The sequence below is a fragment of the Trematomus bernacchii genome, unplaced genomic scaffold (assembly GCF_902827165.1).
Source record: "Trematomus bernacchii unplaced genomic scaffold, fTreBer1.1, whole genome shotgun sequence".
Taxonomy (NCBI): Eukaryota; Metazoa; Chordata; class Actinopteri; order Perciformes; family Nototheniidae; genus Trematomus; species Trematomus bernacchii.
Genome location: NW_022987409.1, coordinates 286,845 through 300,418, shown reverse-complemented (window position 1 = coordinate 300,418; position 13,574 = coordinate 286,845). Strand labels below are relative to the sequence as shown.

The 13,574-nt window shown below is 38.6% G+C and overlaps 3 protein-coding genes across 3 annotated transcripts; 1 reads left to right on the top strand and 2 right to left on the bottom strand.

The window, feature by feature from the left end:
* Positions 1-75: 75 nt before the first annotated feature.
* med19a (mediator complex subunit 19a) lies at positions 76-3,461 on the bottom strand. The gene is made up of 6 exons (XM_034138814.1): positions 3,110-3,461; positions 2,188-2,310; positions 1,551-1,684; positions 1,313-1,409; positions 1,136-1,230; positions 76-471 (listed from the first exon to the last, which is right to left on the bottom strand). The coding sequence occupies exons 1-6, from the start codon at positions 3,327-3,329 to the stop codon at positions 406-408; spliced, it is 735 nt and encodes a 244-aa protein (XP_033994705.1). The 5' UTR covers positions 3,330-3,461; the 3' UTR covers positions 76-405.
* A 220-nt stretch (positions 3,462-3,681) lies between these two features.
* On the bottom strand, positions 3,682-8,947 carry si:dkey-6i22.5 (polyamine-modulated factor 1). The gene is made up of 5 exons (XM_034136713.1): positions 8,685-8,947; positions 6,462-6,567; positions 6,246-6,346; positions 4,224-4,419; positions 3,682-3,851 (listed from the first exon to the last, which is right to left on the bottom strand). Exons 1-5 carry the CDS (start codon positions 8,879-8,881, stop codon positions 3,786-3,788), a joined length of 666 nt encoding a protein of 221 aa, XP_033992604.1. The 5' UTR covers positions 8,882-8,947; the 3' UTR covers positions 3,682-3,785.
* Positions 8,948-9,014: 67 nt separating this feature from the next.
* On the top strand, positions 9,015-13,564 carry tmx2a (thioredoxin-related transmembrane protein 2a). The gene is made up of 8 exons (XM_034136698.1): positions 9,015-9,281; positions 9,395-9,455; positions 10,208-10,321; positions 11,068-11,144; positions 11,816-11,922; positions 12,591-12,656; positions 12,778-12,907; positions 12,985-13,564. Exons 1-8 carry the CDS (start codon positions 9,093-9,095, stop codon positions 13,162-13,164), a joined length of 924 nt encoding a protein of 307 aa, XP_033992589.1. The 5' UTR covers positions 9,015-9,092; the 3' UTR covers positions 13,165-13,564.
* Positions 13,565-13,574: the final 10 nt, after the last annotated feature.

Below are 13,574 nucleotides of genomic sequence, written 5' to 3'. Positions count from 1 at the left end.
CAGAGTAAACCATGTATCTATGAACCTGATCACATTATCTAAACGCCCACAAGATGCCCTACAAGGAAGCACAAGCAAAGATAATAACCAAAGTTTATTGGATTTTGGCATTATGGTCAAAAGATATCACAACAAAATCATAGAGGGACATTCATACAGTGCCAGCTCGCTCAGTCATTCATAACATCAGCATCTTTCTGCCTTTGACACTGTTCTGTAACGTTGCCTTTCATCATCACACAAAACCACTGCTCCTTTCATTCACCCACACATCATTGCATCCCCTCTCTCATTAAACATACTCCCAATAATACAATTATCTGAAAAACACACACACGCATCCTCTTACAAAATGCACAGTCACACACACACTCAAACACAGGCGTGCACACAGTGGGCTCCTGTCTATCTGAGGCTGTTGCTGTTAGGTTGTGATCCAGCGAGGCCGGGGTGGTCGGGACTGTGGCGGTTCTGGAGGGAGACAGAGAGCAGCAACACACTGTTTACATGCTGATTTAAACAAGACTGAGCCAAGCACACAGCTGTTGTGTTCACTGTCTCTGGATGATGTGGGAATTGACATTAGAGCAGGATCTTGTTTACAGTTTAATACCATATTTAGGGGAACAAATTAGCTTTTTATTAGCTTTAGATTAGAGATTAGTTCAACTGACCAACTATCCATACATATTGCTTTAATAATACGTTTTGGGCAATAATTACATCACATTACATGTCACTTGTTAGATGCTTTTATCCAAATATTCATCTTGTGGTGAAAATCTGACATTGTGACAGTCCAATTTAATATATTAGGGGGATGTGAACTGTCTAACTAACCCTTCCCCAGCGACTACTATGCACCTGGACGTAAAAAAAGCCATATTTGGTAAGATGCTGTTGTCTGCCAGCGTCATTTTGTGTTAGCTCTTTTACCATCCTGAAACCTGAAAATACCTAAAAATGTATTTGCTGAAAAACTTGGTATTTGATATACGTTTTTAAATAAAGTTTAATTATGGGTTTGGTTTGGTTAGGGTCAGGGCACTATATCTCTGTCCATAAACATAAAGACCCACAACAAAACCTATGGGTCAACTTTATAGTTACTGGGTACTTGATATATTTTTCTTACCTTCTTCTTTTTCTTGTCTTTCTTCTTTTTCTTGCGGTCAGGATCGTCGTCCCTCTTCTTCTTCTTCTTCTTGGGATCGGTGTCTGATGGAGTTTCTGTGACGCCAAGAAAGAAGCAGTTTAGTCGACTGAAAACATTCCTTTGCCTTGGTGTAAAAATGTATAATTGATGTTATACCTTGTGGTAATGGGTCCTGTTGTCGATGGTGTTTGTGCTTGTGTTTGCTCTTCTTCTTTGGAGGCTGTATGTGCATCAATCTGTACTGTTCTGGTAGCTGGGGAAAAGAAACACAAACACATGGATGCATGTAAGAATGATCTGAACACTATAATTAAGAGATTAAAGAAACCTGTAGGCCAGGGTTTGCAAATGAAATAGACTTTGCCATAATATTGTTAATATATGCAGTAAGTACCGGTCCTGTGTGTAGTCTGAAGCCTGTAAGCAGGGCGCCTGTCAGCGGGCTGAAGGAGTTCCCACACACTGGAGGCTTATCAATCAGAGAGCGCAACGAGCTGCCCTCCTGAGTGCCCGGACAGTCGATCATACCTGCAGAGCAGAAGAGAAAAAGGACAGGTTGGAGTAAATGTGAGAAACATCAAAATATAAGCAATGAAAGAGCAAGGTTGTCCTTCATTTGGAACGTGAGCAACTAAGTTGTAACGCATAAAGGATTTCCAGATTTCTTTGTCAAAATGCCAAAGACAAGATGTGCAATTAATAAATATGAATAATATAACAAAAACAATCAAATACAACTAAACATCACTAGCAAAAGTCCAATAAATGGACAGTATTACAGATATGTAATTAATCATAATGGTGTGTTGAATGACATGCGTAGATTGTATGGGAATACTGCACATAATCGGTGGCTTTGAGCGACATGAAAGCTGATATAATGTTCTCTACACCTGTTTATGTGGCGAGTTTATAGATCAGAACAATGATGGATCCTAAATTATTATACAATATCTACTTATAGAACATCATTTACTTTTAGGTTTGGGCAGCATTTATCATCAACCCTTGACAGTCAGACCATAACCCACCTGGTAACTCTGGCAGGAAGTTGCTGAGCTTCTCCTTCACTTTCTTTCCACAGAATTTGTTGTAGGCGTGCTCTAGGTTGTAGTGTGTGATGAGGTTGGTGTTGCCCGTTAACTCGTTTCCCACTAAACACACAGATTGATATCACGGTCATTTAAGCAAAAACAACAAATCATGTAATATGTAATTCATTTTCATCGTAATAAGTATCAGCAAAAAATATTGCTAGGTCTATCCACTAAATACATTTACTCAAGTAATGACTTTTGAGAGCTTGGTACTCTGCTTGAGTTTTTATTTCTACCCAATTACAATTCAGAGGCAATCATTATGTGAAATATTAACAACACTTAAATCAAACTTTAGTTTCACCTAAAAGTCAGTAAGTCATTCAAACTAGATGCACCTTTATAATCTTTGATACAACTTTAATGCATCAATAATTATAATCAAAACATATGATATATGATTCTGAAATGGGCCAATCTGCATATTGAGTACTTTTACTCCGATGACAATACTTTTGTACTTTTACTTGAGTAACATTTGTATTGCAGGACACACTCTGGTACTTCTACCGTTACTTTTACTCAAGTACAAGATCTGTGTACTTTTACAACCTCGGCTAGCCACATATGACTTATATTACGTTAAACACAGATGCAAAGTAATGCGTAGAAAACTCAAGTGATTGTTTTTGTGTAACATAAGATATTAAATAACAATACCTATTAAAACAGTTAGGCTAATACCTGTTCTGTTAAAGAGCTAACTCACTATTTTAGGTTTCACTCTTGTTGGCTAACATTAGCTAGCATTGTTTACTCACTGCTTGGCAACCTTTGGTGACAGCTAAACTATTTGTTCTAATAAACAGACAAACATAATACAAAGTATAAAACAGATATAACTGTATGCCAGTACCAGGAAGCTCCCGCAGTAAGTAGAAAGGTTCATTCATGGCTCCGGGCTTCCGCAGAGCAGGCCCTTCATCCCCGAGCTGCGGTGGCATCTGCCCCGTCATGGAGGCTTGGTTTTGCGGCAGAGGCGGCGGAGGTTTCCCCGGTCCGAAACCCAGAGACGAAGAGCCGGGCGGTCCCTGGGCTTCATTTTGCCCGAACAGAGTTGAAAACATTTCCGTCATATCTATACCACGTTTCTACAAGCAATTGGTGTTATTTGTTGAGATGTTCACGTCAAATCCACCCGTGGTTCAACCCAGAGAACTACTCGACTCTTCACTTCTTTGTGGCATTATTTTTCATGGCCAGAGTACCGTAATACCAGGCGACAACACGCACGTTACCATAATGATTGTTGTACGGTGGCCCTCATGGAAATAATCAATGAGCTCACCAAATGGTTTTAGTTTTGACGATATTTCATTTAATTTCAAACCTTTATTTATGCAGGTGAATCCCATTGAGATCATTGATCTCTTTTTCAAGGGTGACCTGCTGCAAGTAGGTTCCACATGAACACATATAAACATAACAGAAATATTAATTAACTTTATTTTCAGAAAACAGGCAGAGTAAACAAACAATATATATGTACAGTTAATTTAGAGAAGATATATGCAGGTCAATGAATTAGATGATCACACATCGAAGACATCAGCAGGGCCAAAAGAAGATGTCAACCTTTCAAACTCTGTGACCGTCGTCTAAAAGGGAGAGAGAAAAGAAGACTTAAAGCAAACTTCCATTTTATAATCCTACATTTTTCATGTGCACATTTCATCTGTCAGCAGTTGCAACATAATTTTAAAACACATCAGTCCTATTTACAATACATTTATGCGTCTTGATAAATACTTTCCAATTATGCAGCTTTTATATAATTGATGATACTTATGTTGAAAATATATAGTTTAATCTATACAAATGTACATATTATATTTAAATATACATTTAAGAGTAAGTAATTTAGCATTTCCTACTCATGCATCCCCTTTTTGAGTGTAAAAACAAACATCTTGATTATGTTTTTTTCTGAGTATTATCCTGTACAGCTATATTGTCTCTTTCTCTCTCACCTTCCACTCATCCACAGCGGTAGAAAGAAGTTGTCCAGTCTGAGAAACGCTCTCTCTGCCAGCCAGAACCTTCTGTGCCAGGGCAGCATTCTCTGCTTGAATCTTTTTCAGCTCCAGTCCCATGTAGATCTCCTGCTTTTTATAGTATGGCATCAAAAAGCTGCAAAAGTCCTTCTCAGGAACCCCGCTCGGCCGCCTGAATGAACAAGGGACAGGGTTACAAATTAACATTTGAATCACATTGCAAAATAGAAATATTACAGAGGTGATGCACAATGCATAGAATCAACAGGGTTTCCCACACATAGACTATACTTGGGCGGGCCGCCCAGGTATATTAACGGCCGCCCAAGTATATTTCGCAACCCATTTAGGTTTTTTTCTTTTTTTCTTAATTTTAATATATTTTTTTTTTCCGTCCGCAACCACGATGCCATCTGCGATCGATTAACTTGTGGACAATGATCTCTCGCTCTACGCCTCCTGTACCCAGTGCCATCGGGAGGGCCGGGGGGTTTCCCGATGGCCTGGCCTGTTAAGTGGCCTGCTGGCCTGAGGATTTTTTGATTTTTTGATTTTTTTTTTAATGTATTGTGAACGCAACACTGCGCAAATGTGGGTCTGCCTCACACAGGGTGACTGGCTGTCTACATGATGTGGCCTGCCGACATGGCCACTGTCATACAGATCATAAATCAAAGCCCTTGATTGGTCTCTGTGTGTCATTCAAGCTCGGGATAACCTCAGCTCAGGTGAGGTAAAGGACTCTCCGAGTGTTTAGATAGTTAACTTAGTCTAAGTTCTCAGTGGGTCTCAAACGGTTTGGTCACCATTTATGTAAACACATATTTCCATTTGAGGGGGTAGTGATTAGTAAAATATGCATGAATAAAAAAAAAGAAAAGTTAACTAGGTGAAAAAAGGTAAGATACACTTTTAAAACTTGTTGAGAGCTAAAACTAGTCTTTGCTGCTGCCTCAAAGAGGAGCAGGGGGATAGGAGGGAGAGGGGGGAGAGGAGCAGGGGGGAGAGGGGGGAGACAGGTGAGGCGGATTCAGGAGCCCAGACACACTCACAACTATAAATGAACCAAATATAAATAAACAAGTTTCAGTGTTTTTTCATATTGGATATGGTGTGTTATTGGTTATGGCCATGATTGTATGATTATTGAAATGTATACAGTTCTGTTTCATATAGGTGTTCCCATAGATCTAGTCTCTTTATTTCCCCCTCAAAATGCACCAGAATGATGCATTTAACTCCAAAATAAAATAAAAAAATCTTACCGGGGGAGCATGCCCCCGGACCCCCCTAGAGGAGTTGAGGTCCATCCCCACTTAAAATCACAGGGATAGGTTCCTAAATACATTTACAATTTGTTTAAAATAGTAACCCATGTCCATATGTTTATTTGTGGGTAGTAGATTTAAACTATAGGGCTATCACTATGGGCCCTGCCTGTACCTGTTCGCTCTGCCATCGCTTGAAGGGTCTGCTAACAAGCGACCAACAGAAAGGTTAATGTTAATGTTGTTGCACGACACAAAGGCACGTTACCTCAAATCCACTATTAGCTACCACCACCCCCCCCCAAGTATATTTCAGATCTGTGGGAAACACTGATCAATGCACTGCACCTTAATTACAGGTCCTTTTGGTGAGGACAAAAAGCATCAAATAGTGTATACAAGTGCCTAGACAATAACATAATCCATACTGGTTAACACAACAATGCTGGGGCAAATACTTTTGTACTGTTACCCTTTGTATCCACCTTTATGTATCTACTTTTAGGAATTCTTAAAATTTCAATTATGACTATATTTTCAATCTTACAACAATCATCAGTTAGATATTTTATTTAACTACAGTTTACATAGACATGTTTTTTAAGCCGTTGCATTCAGAAACACATCAGATCAAAATGCAGCTCAGAAGGTTTGGATTACCCACTGACTCACTACTCGCTTGTTGTTTGCAGAAGGTGCTGGAAGGTGAAGATTAATGCTTTTTACTCACCATGCAGGGGCTGTATTGTTCTGGGCGGCGCTCTCCAGTTTGTCTAGCTCATTCATTTTTAACTCTAAGCGGCCTTCTTCAATCAATCTGCTGATGTCCTCCTACACATGATACACAGGCAGGTAAGCAAGTGCATACACATGTTTAATACAAACAACAAGACAGTACATCTTACATTTGTTATTATTATTTTCATAAATGTGATGTGCTACATACCTGTATACTTTTCCTCAACTCCTCAATGAACTGCTTGTGAATGCTTTCCATCTTCTGCGGGTTCTTCTTGTACAACGGGCGAAACGTGCTGGCGAATCTGTTGAAACTGTGAGTGGAAGCAGTGTCAACCAACAGTGCAGCGAACAGTGGCTTTTCCAAAACACCAGACATTTTCTCACCTAACTAATCAAGTACTGAAAGTATATATGAATCTATTATTGATAGACAGAACATTATTCATGACAGCAGTTCCATTTACCGAGTACTTTTCAATTATTTTATCAAGGGAAAGTTACAACTTTTTACAGGATGTGAGGATTTTTTGCTTTTCTTTATTATATCATTCAAGGCATATATATCTGGGTGCTGGATTGTACATTTGACAAATCAACTTAAAAAGGGGTCCCCTTGGACTTAAGGAACCTTTCTGGGCATATTTCACTATTTTCGGAAATAAAAAGACAAAATATCTATTGATAACGCTGACATAATGAAAATATACTGAATTGTTGATGCCATGCTATTTTAATATATATATATTAAAATAGACAATAAAAAGAAATTAAGCAGTTATTATTTACAAACAATTAAAAGTCTAATCTTGTCAATCAATAAACACAAGTCTTGCATTAACTCGAGTAAAATAACTTCTAAAAAGCAGGTCTTTTCTACAAGGTTTGGGGATTCTTTGTATTGTTAGTTTTGACTTTTTCTCTGATGGTTTTTCTTTTGGTCAGAAACACACCGAGGCAGGTCCCTCATGATTGATTGATTGATTGAAAAGTTTATTAACAGCTTGTATATTGGGTACAGTACAGTACAGCTCAAAACATACAATTGTTAAGGGGATGCAGACCAGAGAAAGACTTTCGTCTTGTTTACATCAGGGTCCCCCATTTCCAATTCATCATATCATTTAAGACATATAAGACATATTTGACATACAGATGGCTTATTTACAATTTACATACAGGTGGTTTTTTACATACAGATGGCTTATTTACAATTTTCATTTTAGATTTCGTTCTAATACATCCTAACCGGACATTTAAGACATACCAAGTCTACAGATATACAGTTAGTAACAGAGTCTAAAATGCGAGTATATACATAGATGGGGGGGGGGAAGCTGTCCATTGTACGACAGGTTGAGATTTGTACCATTACCGGGGCCAGTTTTGCAATGCTTTCCCCCGAAGGTGCTCTTTAAGAGAGGTTTTGAAGGTAAGTATAGTTTTACTTTCCTTTACAGTTGTGGGAAGAGCGTTCCACCTTGATGTGGCATAATTGCGAAACGTGTATTCCCCTTTTTTTGTGCCAAATCTGGGTTTTACATGATTTGTGGAGCTCCCTCTGGTGTTATGATCATGGTATTCCTTGACCTTTGGGAAGAATTTTGACATGTACATGGGTACCATAGAGGTGTAGTGGATCTTGTAGACCAGGCCCATTGCAAGTAGCTGTACTCTGTCATCTACTCTAAGCCATCCTAGGTTGTCAAAGTGGGCAGAGGTGAGGTGGGTTCTAGATGAAAGGTCAAGCAGTAGTCTGACCAGTTTATTTTGCGATGTTTGAAGTTTTATTTTTAGCGCCTTGGAGGTGCTATGGTACCATGACGTGCAAGCATAGTCATAGTACCCTTGAATGAGTGCTCCTGCCAGAGTTTTCAGGGTGTTTTTGTTTACCAGAGAGGAGATCCGGTATAGGAATCTAGTTCTTTGATTGACTTTTTTTTATTACATTGGATGCCATTTTGTCACAGGAGAGGTTTGCCTCAAGAATAGATCCTAGGTATGTAATTTCCTTCTTACTTGTGACAATAATGTCCTTTTTTTGCGCCAAATCTGGGTTTTACATGATTTGTGTATGACAAATATGACAATTAAGTTGTATGACAATACAGTATTTAATCTTGGGCAACTCAAATGACAATTGTTTCAATGAATGCTACAGTCATGATCATCATTTACAATGCTAAGACCTCAGTCATTTACACCAGCACTTACACACTGTTTTCGTCGCTCATCTCTGTCTTCATGTTAGCTTCGTTGCAACTTCAGAAACATACCTCTCCCACTCATCTCAGTTTATGCCTTACACTGTAAATTAGCGAAAAATAATGATCTCGAAGAGCGCTACAAACTTTAACTATTGCATACAAGGCTTTTTACTGTCGTTTTGGGACATGTTTCCACAATAAACACAAATTACTCTTTACGTTACCTGGCATGCTCGATGAACTTTTCCAGGCTTTTCTGCATTACTTTGTCGAACAGCTTCAGCCTGTTATAACCAGCTTCCGGCTTGTCGGGCGGCTTATCAACTGATTCAGTCTTGGACAGATTTGAGGAAAGGTTTCCTTTAGCTTCATTATTTCGAGTTTCAGCCTGCTTTTGTGTTGGGGCTGCAATTTCCTCCATGTTCAGCTTGCTCTCTTTATGTTCTTCTTCTTCTTCTTTAGTGTTTACTGTTTTTGCAGTACCCGCCAAATCTACGGCGAATCGCTGAGCCCAAAACATACGAACTCGGTTTTGTTTTGCGCATGCGCGAATGTAGTAGAAGTCTTGCCAGTTGTTCCTCAGCTGTCATTGCCCCTCATACCCCTCGAGGTGGACTGTAGTCTTTGCCACCATGGGTCTTATCACAGGACTGTTCTCTTTCTTGTACCACTTACCTCAGATATACAAATGGCTGCTAAAACCGTATTATATCGCCTCGGTTATTATGACTGTCGCCTTTCTGCTGGTCCGAAAGACTCCAGGTCTGTGCGAGCACCTGGCGACCCAGCGCGAGGACGGCAACTCCTGCGACTTTGACTGGGTGAGCATGCTGGGGATAGTGTTGCAGACATGCTGCTGCTAAATATGGACGGGCCCTGCTACAGGAGAAAGCTAATTTACTCTTTTAATATTGCATTTTTTTTTATTTTACAGAGAGAGCTGGAGATTCTTATGTTTCTGGGTGCAATAGTGATGATGAAGAACAGAAGAGCAAGTAAGTATACACATCACACACACACACACACACACACACACACACACACACACACACACACACACACACACACACACACACACACACACACACACACACACACGCACACACACACAGAACACAACCCCCTTTGTTTATGTGTAAACCAACAATTTATATTGTTTACACTGTAAACAAACACATCTCAAAGGGGGCCCCATGGGTTAAGCAGATGGGATACTCAATTTGGGAGGAGGGGTGGACCAACATGAGAAATGTGTCTTCTTAATAAAGTTGTACTGTATACAAACGGTATACACAGTTATCTAGGGCTACAACTAACTCGTATTTCCACTATTGATTAATCGGACAATTATTTTTTAATATAAATATTTTGGTCTGAAAATGTCAGAAAATTGTGAAAAATATTCATTCCTGCCCCTCAAATCAACTTGGTGTTGTGATGTCTTGTTTTGTTGGTCCTAATTTCTGAATACATTCTTTGATGTATTTTTATCTTATAATGTGTAACTTTCAAACTTTTACCCAATAGCTATTTATGACTTAATGTGTAACTGTTTTCTAATTGTTAACCTGAAACCAGAGGAGAAGCTCTGCAGCAAGCCACACAAGAAGTGCTTCCCCCAAAACGTTGCTTTGTTGTGTAAACATGCAGTGTGATCCCACCTTCTCTTGACCTTGTTTCCACAACCTGAAGGTTTTCCATGTGCTCCATTCATTGTTCCTCCAATTCTTCTCTCCCTGTTCCTCAGTCACAATGGAGCAGCACGTGGGCAACTTGTTCATGTTCAGTAAAGTGGCCAACGCCATCCTCTTCTTCAGACTGGACATCCGGCTCGGCATCTTTTACCTCACATTGTGTGTTGGTCAGTGGTCTTAAAACTTCTGCCCCACCCACAACATATTGAAGTTATTTGAAGGGATATTAATTATAAGCAGTCTGTCATAAAGGTCACATTACACCTTCTCACACATATTGGTGTTTAATCTGCGTTTTTTAGTAAATAAACAATAGAAAACTCATAAAAAATGTAACATGCGCTAATCAAAGTAGCACATCTGCTCTTTTTCCCATAAACGTGTATAAGTATTAATAATGTTTGAGTATAATGAAACTTAAGAACACTACAGGAGACCCTCTAAATAGGGCTTCTAAGGCTTCATATTGACTTGGAGCTATATATTCCCTTACAGTTTCTATAGAATTACTGGTAGATATCTGTAAAGTCATCCAACATTAGGGGAAATTGACTTATGTGAGTACAAAAAAAAAATAGCAGCAAATTGCAGTTGATACCCATTTCTTAACACAACGTGGCTATTCCTCAGGACACCGTGACTAAAGCTTAAAAAATTCTGATTCCAGTGTTTCCTTTCTTTTATACAACTCTTCCACTGAAGTCTTGTAGATTGGCACATCACTGCTTTTGCTAAATTGCATTACATGTTTAGTATCAAACAAAGCTTATAGAGTTGAAATGCAATTTATTAACCTAAGCTGATATTTTCATAGTTTTAATAAATGTAAAACTTACATTTAATAATTGTTTCTTTCACCACAAGCCTGTGTAATGTTAACTTATCAGTCTCTTTCTCTGTGCCTTCTCTTCAGCTTTCGTCATGACCTGTAAGCCTCCGCTCTACATGGGTCCCGAGTACATCAAGTACTTCAGTGACAAGACCATCGATGTGAGTGTTTCACTACAGGCCACACTGAATTACAGTTTGTTTTTAAAAGGCTTGTACATTCCTTTATGATGGGTTACTACCATTTGGATGTACAGCAGAACCTCAGGCATTTGAAATGTTAGGGAAAAATAACAATTAGTGGGCATTATAACAGAAAATCTAGTATTCGTATTCAATATAATACAAACATAAACAAGCTAACTTCTTATTTACAAGACTTTAACCCGCACTCACATCTGCACACTTATGTTAATATATTTAACATGTTCATTCAACGTTTTACTGTGATATCTTGTTTCAACACTTTATCACTTTATTTAACATTTTTTAATTTGTATTTAATTTAATTTGTATTTTGACCTTGTGTAAATCCTGTTTTTAACTCTTACCTTGTTGCTGCTTCAAACGCCGGAATTTCCCCAAGGGGATAAATAAAGTTCCATCTTATCTTATTTTATTACACAATGCAATAGGAATGTTTTTGCATTTATGACAGTGTCCATGAGACAGACACATTATAATAGCAGTATGCCAAATTATATTATGTAATTGAATTTGAAAAGAAAATAGTGAAATGTAAGACCTCTCTATCTGATGATGTCCCAGTCGTGGAGGCGAGGAGAAGTCAATGACTGACATACTGATTAAATACTCTGTTTTTTATTCATCAGGAGGAGCTACAGAAAGACAGCCGTGTCACCTGGATTGTTGAACTCTACGCAAACTGGTCCTCTGACTGCCATTCTTTTGCTCCTGTCTTTGCAGACCTTTCACTCAAGTAAGAGTCTCAGTCATGGTTTCCCTAGGCCCCTGAACAAGTTAATAAGTCACTTATATAGAAAGACATCTATGTGATAGGATTAGTTAAGTTAAAATAGTAGAGAAATACACACTTTTTACTATAAACCTACAAATCACTAGTGTTGCTTTCACTTTAACAAGCAACCATTATATCTATTTCGTTTTTATAAAGTATTTTTGCTTGAAGATCTACTTTATTAATAAACAATTATACGTTTTACATCCATATATTTCTCGCATTCACCCCTGCATTCCCTGTAAAAGCATGGTCTTTGATATGAAAAATAAGAATAATTGCATTTATTTAATACCAGCTACAAACAGTCAACAGCCTCCTGCTACATGACAGTGTTTTATTTGTATGCATTTATTCCATGGAAGATTGGCTTAATAACTCACTTTCATATACGATACAGTATTTCTGTCTAAATTTGTCTTTAGATTTGAACATTAAAATAACATTTAAATTCATGTTTACATACTTCCTTCAGTAATTATAACCATGATGTTTGATTAAACAGATGTGACTGTTCTGCAGAGGTATCAAAGTCATATGCTCACCAAAAATGGACTAATTTTAGGAAGTGTTTGCCTACCATTAGTTAGGCATGAATGTCTCACGCTTCTTTCCCCTGCGTTCTGTAGGTACAACTGTCCTGGACTCAGATTTGGGAAGGTGGACATCGGTCGCTATGCAGAGGTTGCAGAGAGGTAAGCCTGTCTATAATGATATAGAAGTACAATAACATACTATTGGTGTTTATGCTAACCACATGTTTTACATATTCTCTGAGCTATGGTTTTGACTGTCCCATGATTTGTTCCTACACAGGTACAGAGTTAGTACTTCTCCTCTGGCCAGGCAGCTGCCCTCACTGATGCTTTTTCAAGAAGGGCAGGAACTTATGAGACGTCCAATGGTGGACAACAAAGCAAGAGCTGTGTCTTGGACCTTCAGTGAGGTAAGACTCGTCCGTTACAAACACATTGAGCAAGTTCTGCGACATTGATGCTAACTTGTACATTATTTAATCTCTAGGAGAACATCATCCGAGAGTTTAACCTGAATGAGCTCTTCCAAAAATCCAAGAAGATGAACAAAAGTAAAGCTTTGAAGGAAGAGGAGCAGAACGACGCTCAGCCAGAGGAGGGCAGCGACGAGCTCGAGCCTGAAACCGAAATCACGGAGCAGCCCACAGAAAGCAAGAAAGACCAGTAAAGAGAAAAGAAGAAGATTGCATGAAGTCTCTCCTTTTCTTACCACGCCTTAATTTTTGCAGAAGTCCAGAGTATTATGGAACGTAGAGAGGAAAATAGGTTGGACCCCTGCTAGATGTCATCTCTTTACATGGGAAAATAATGACCCAGTAAACTGCACCATGTTCCCCTGGTCCATCTGGGTATTAGGCAGGGTGGTGCATATTACATTTATAACTTAAATTATTTGAGAACATGTGCCTTTTTTGTAATGAATGCCTTTTGATACTCTCAGCAACATCTCATCCCTGCGTGTGACATTTAGCTGCCTGTATTTTGCAATGTGTGTGTTTACTGATGTCTCATGTTTAATACCAAAGAATTGAAACTGAAAAAAAATACACAAATCCAGTTTTTATCAATTTGACCTTT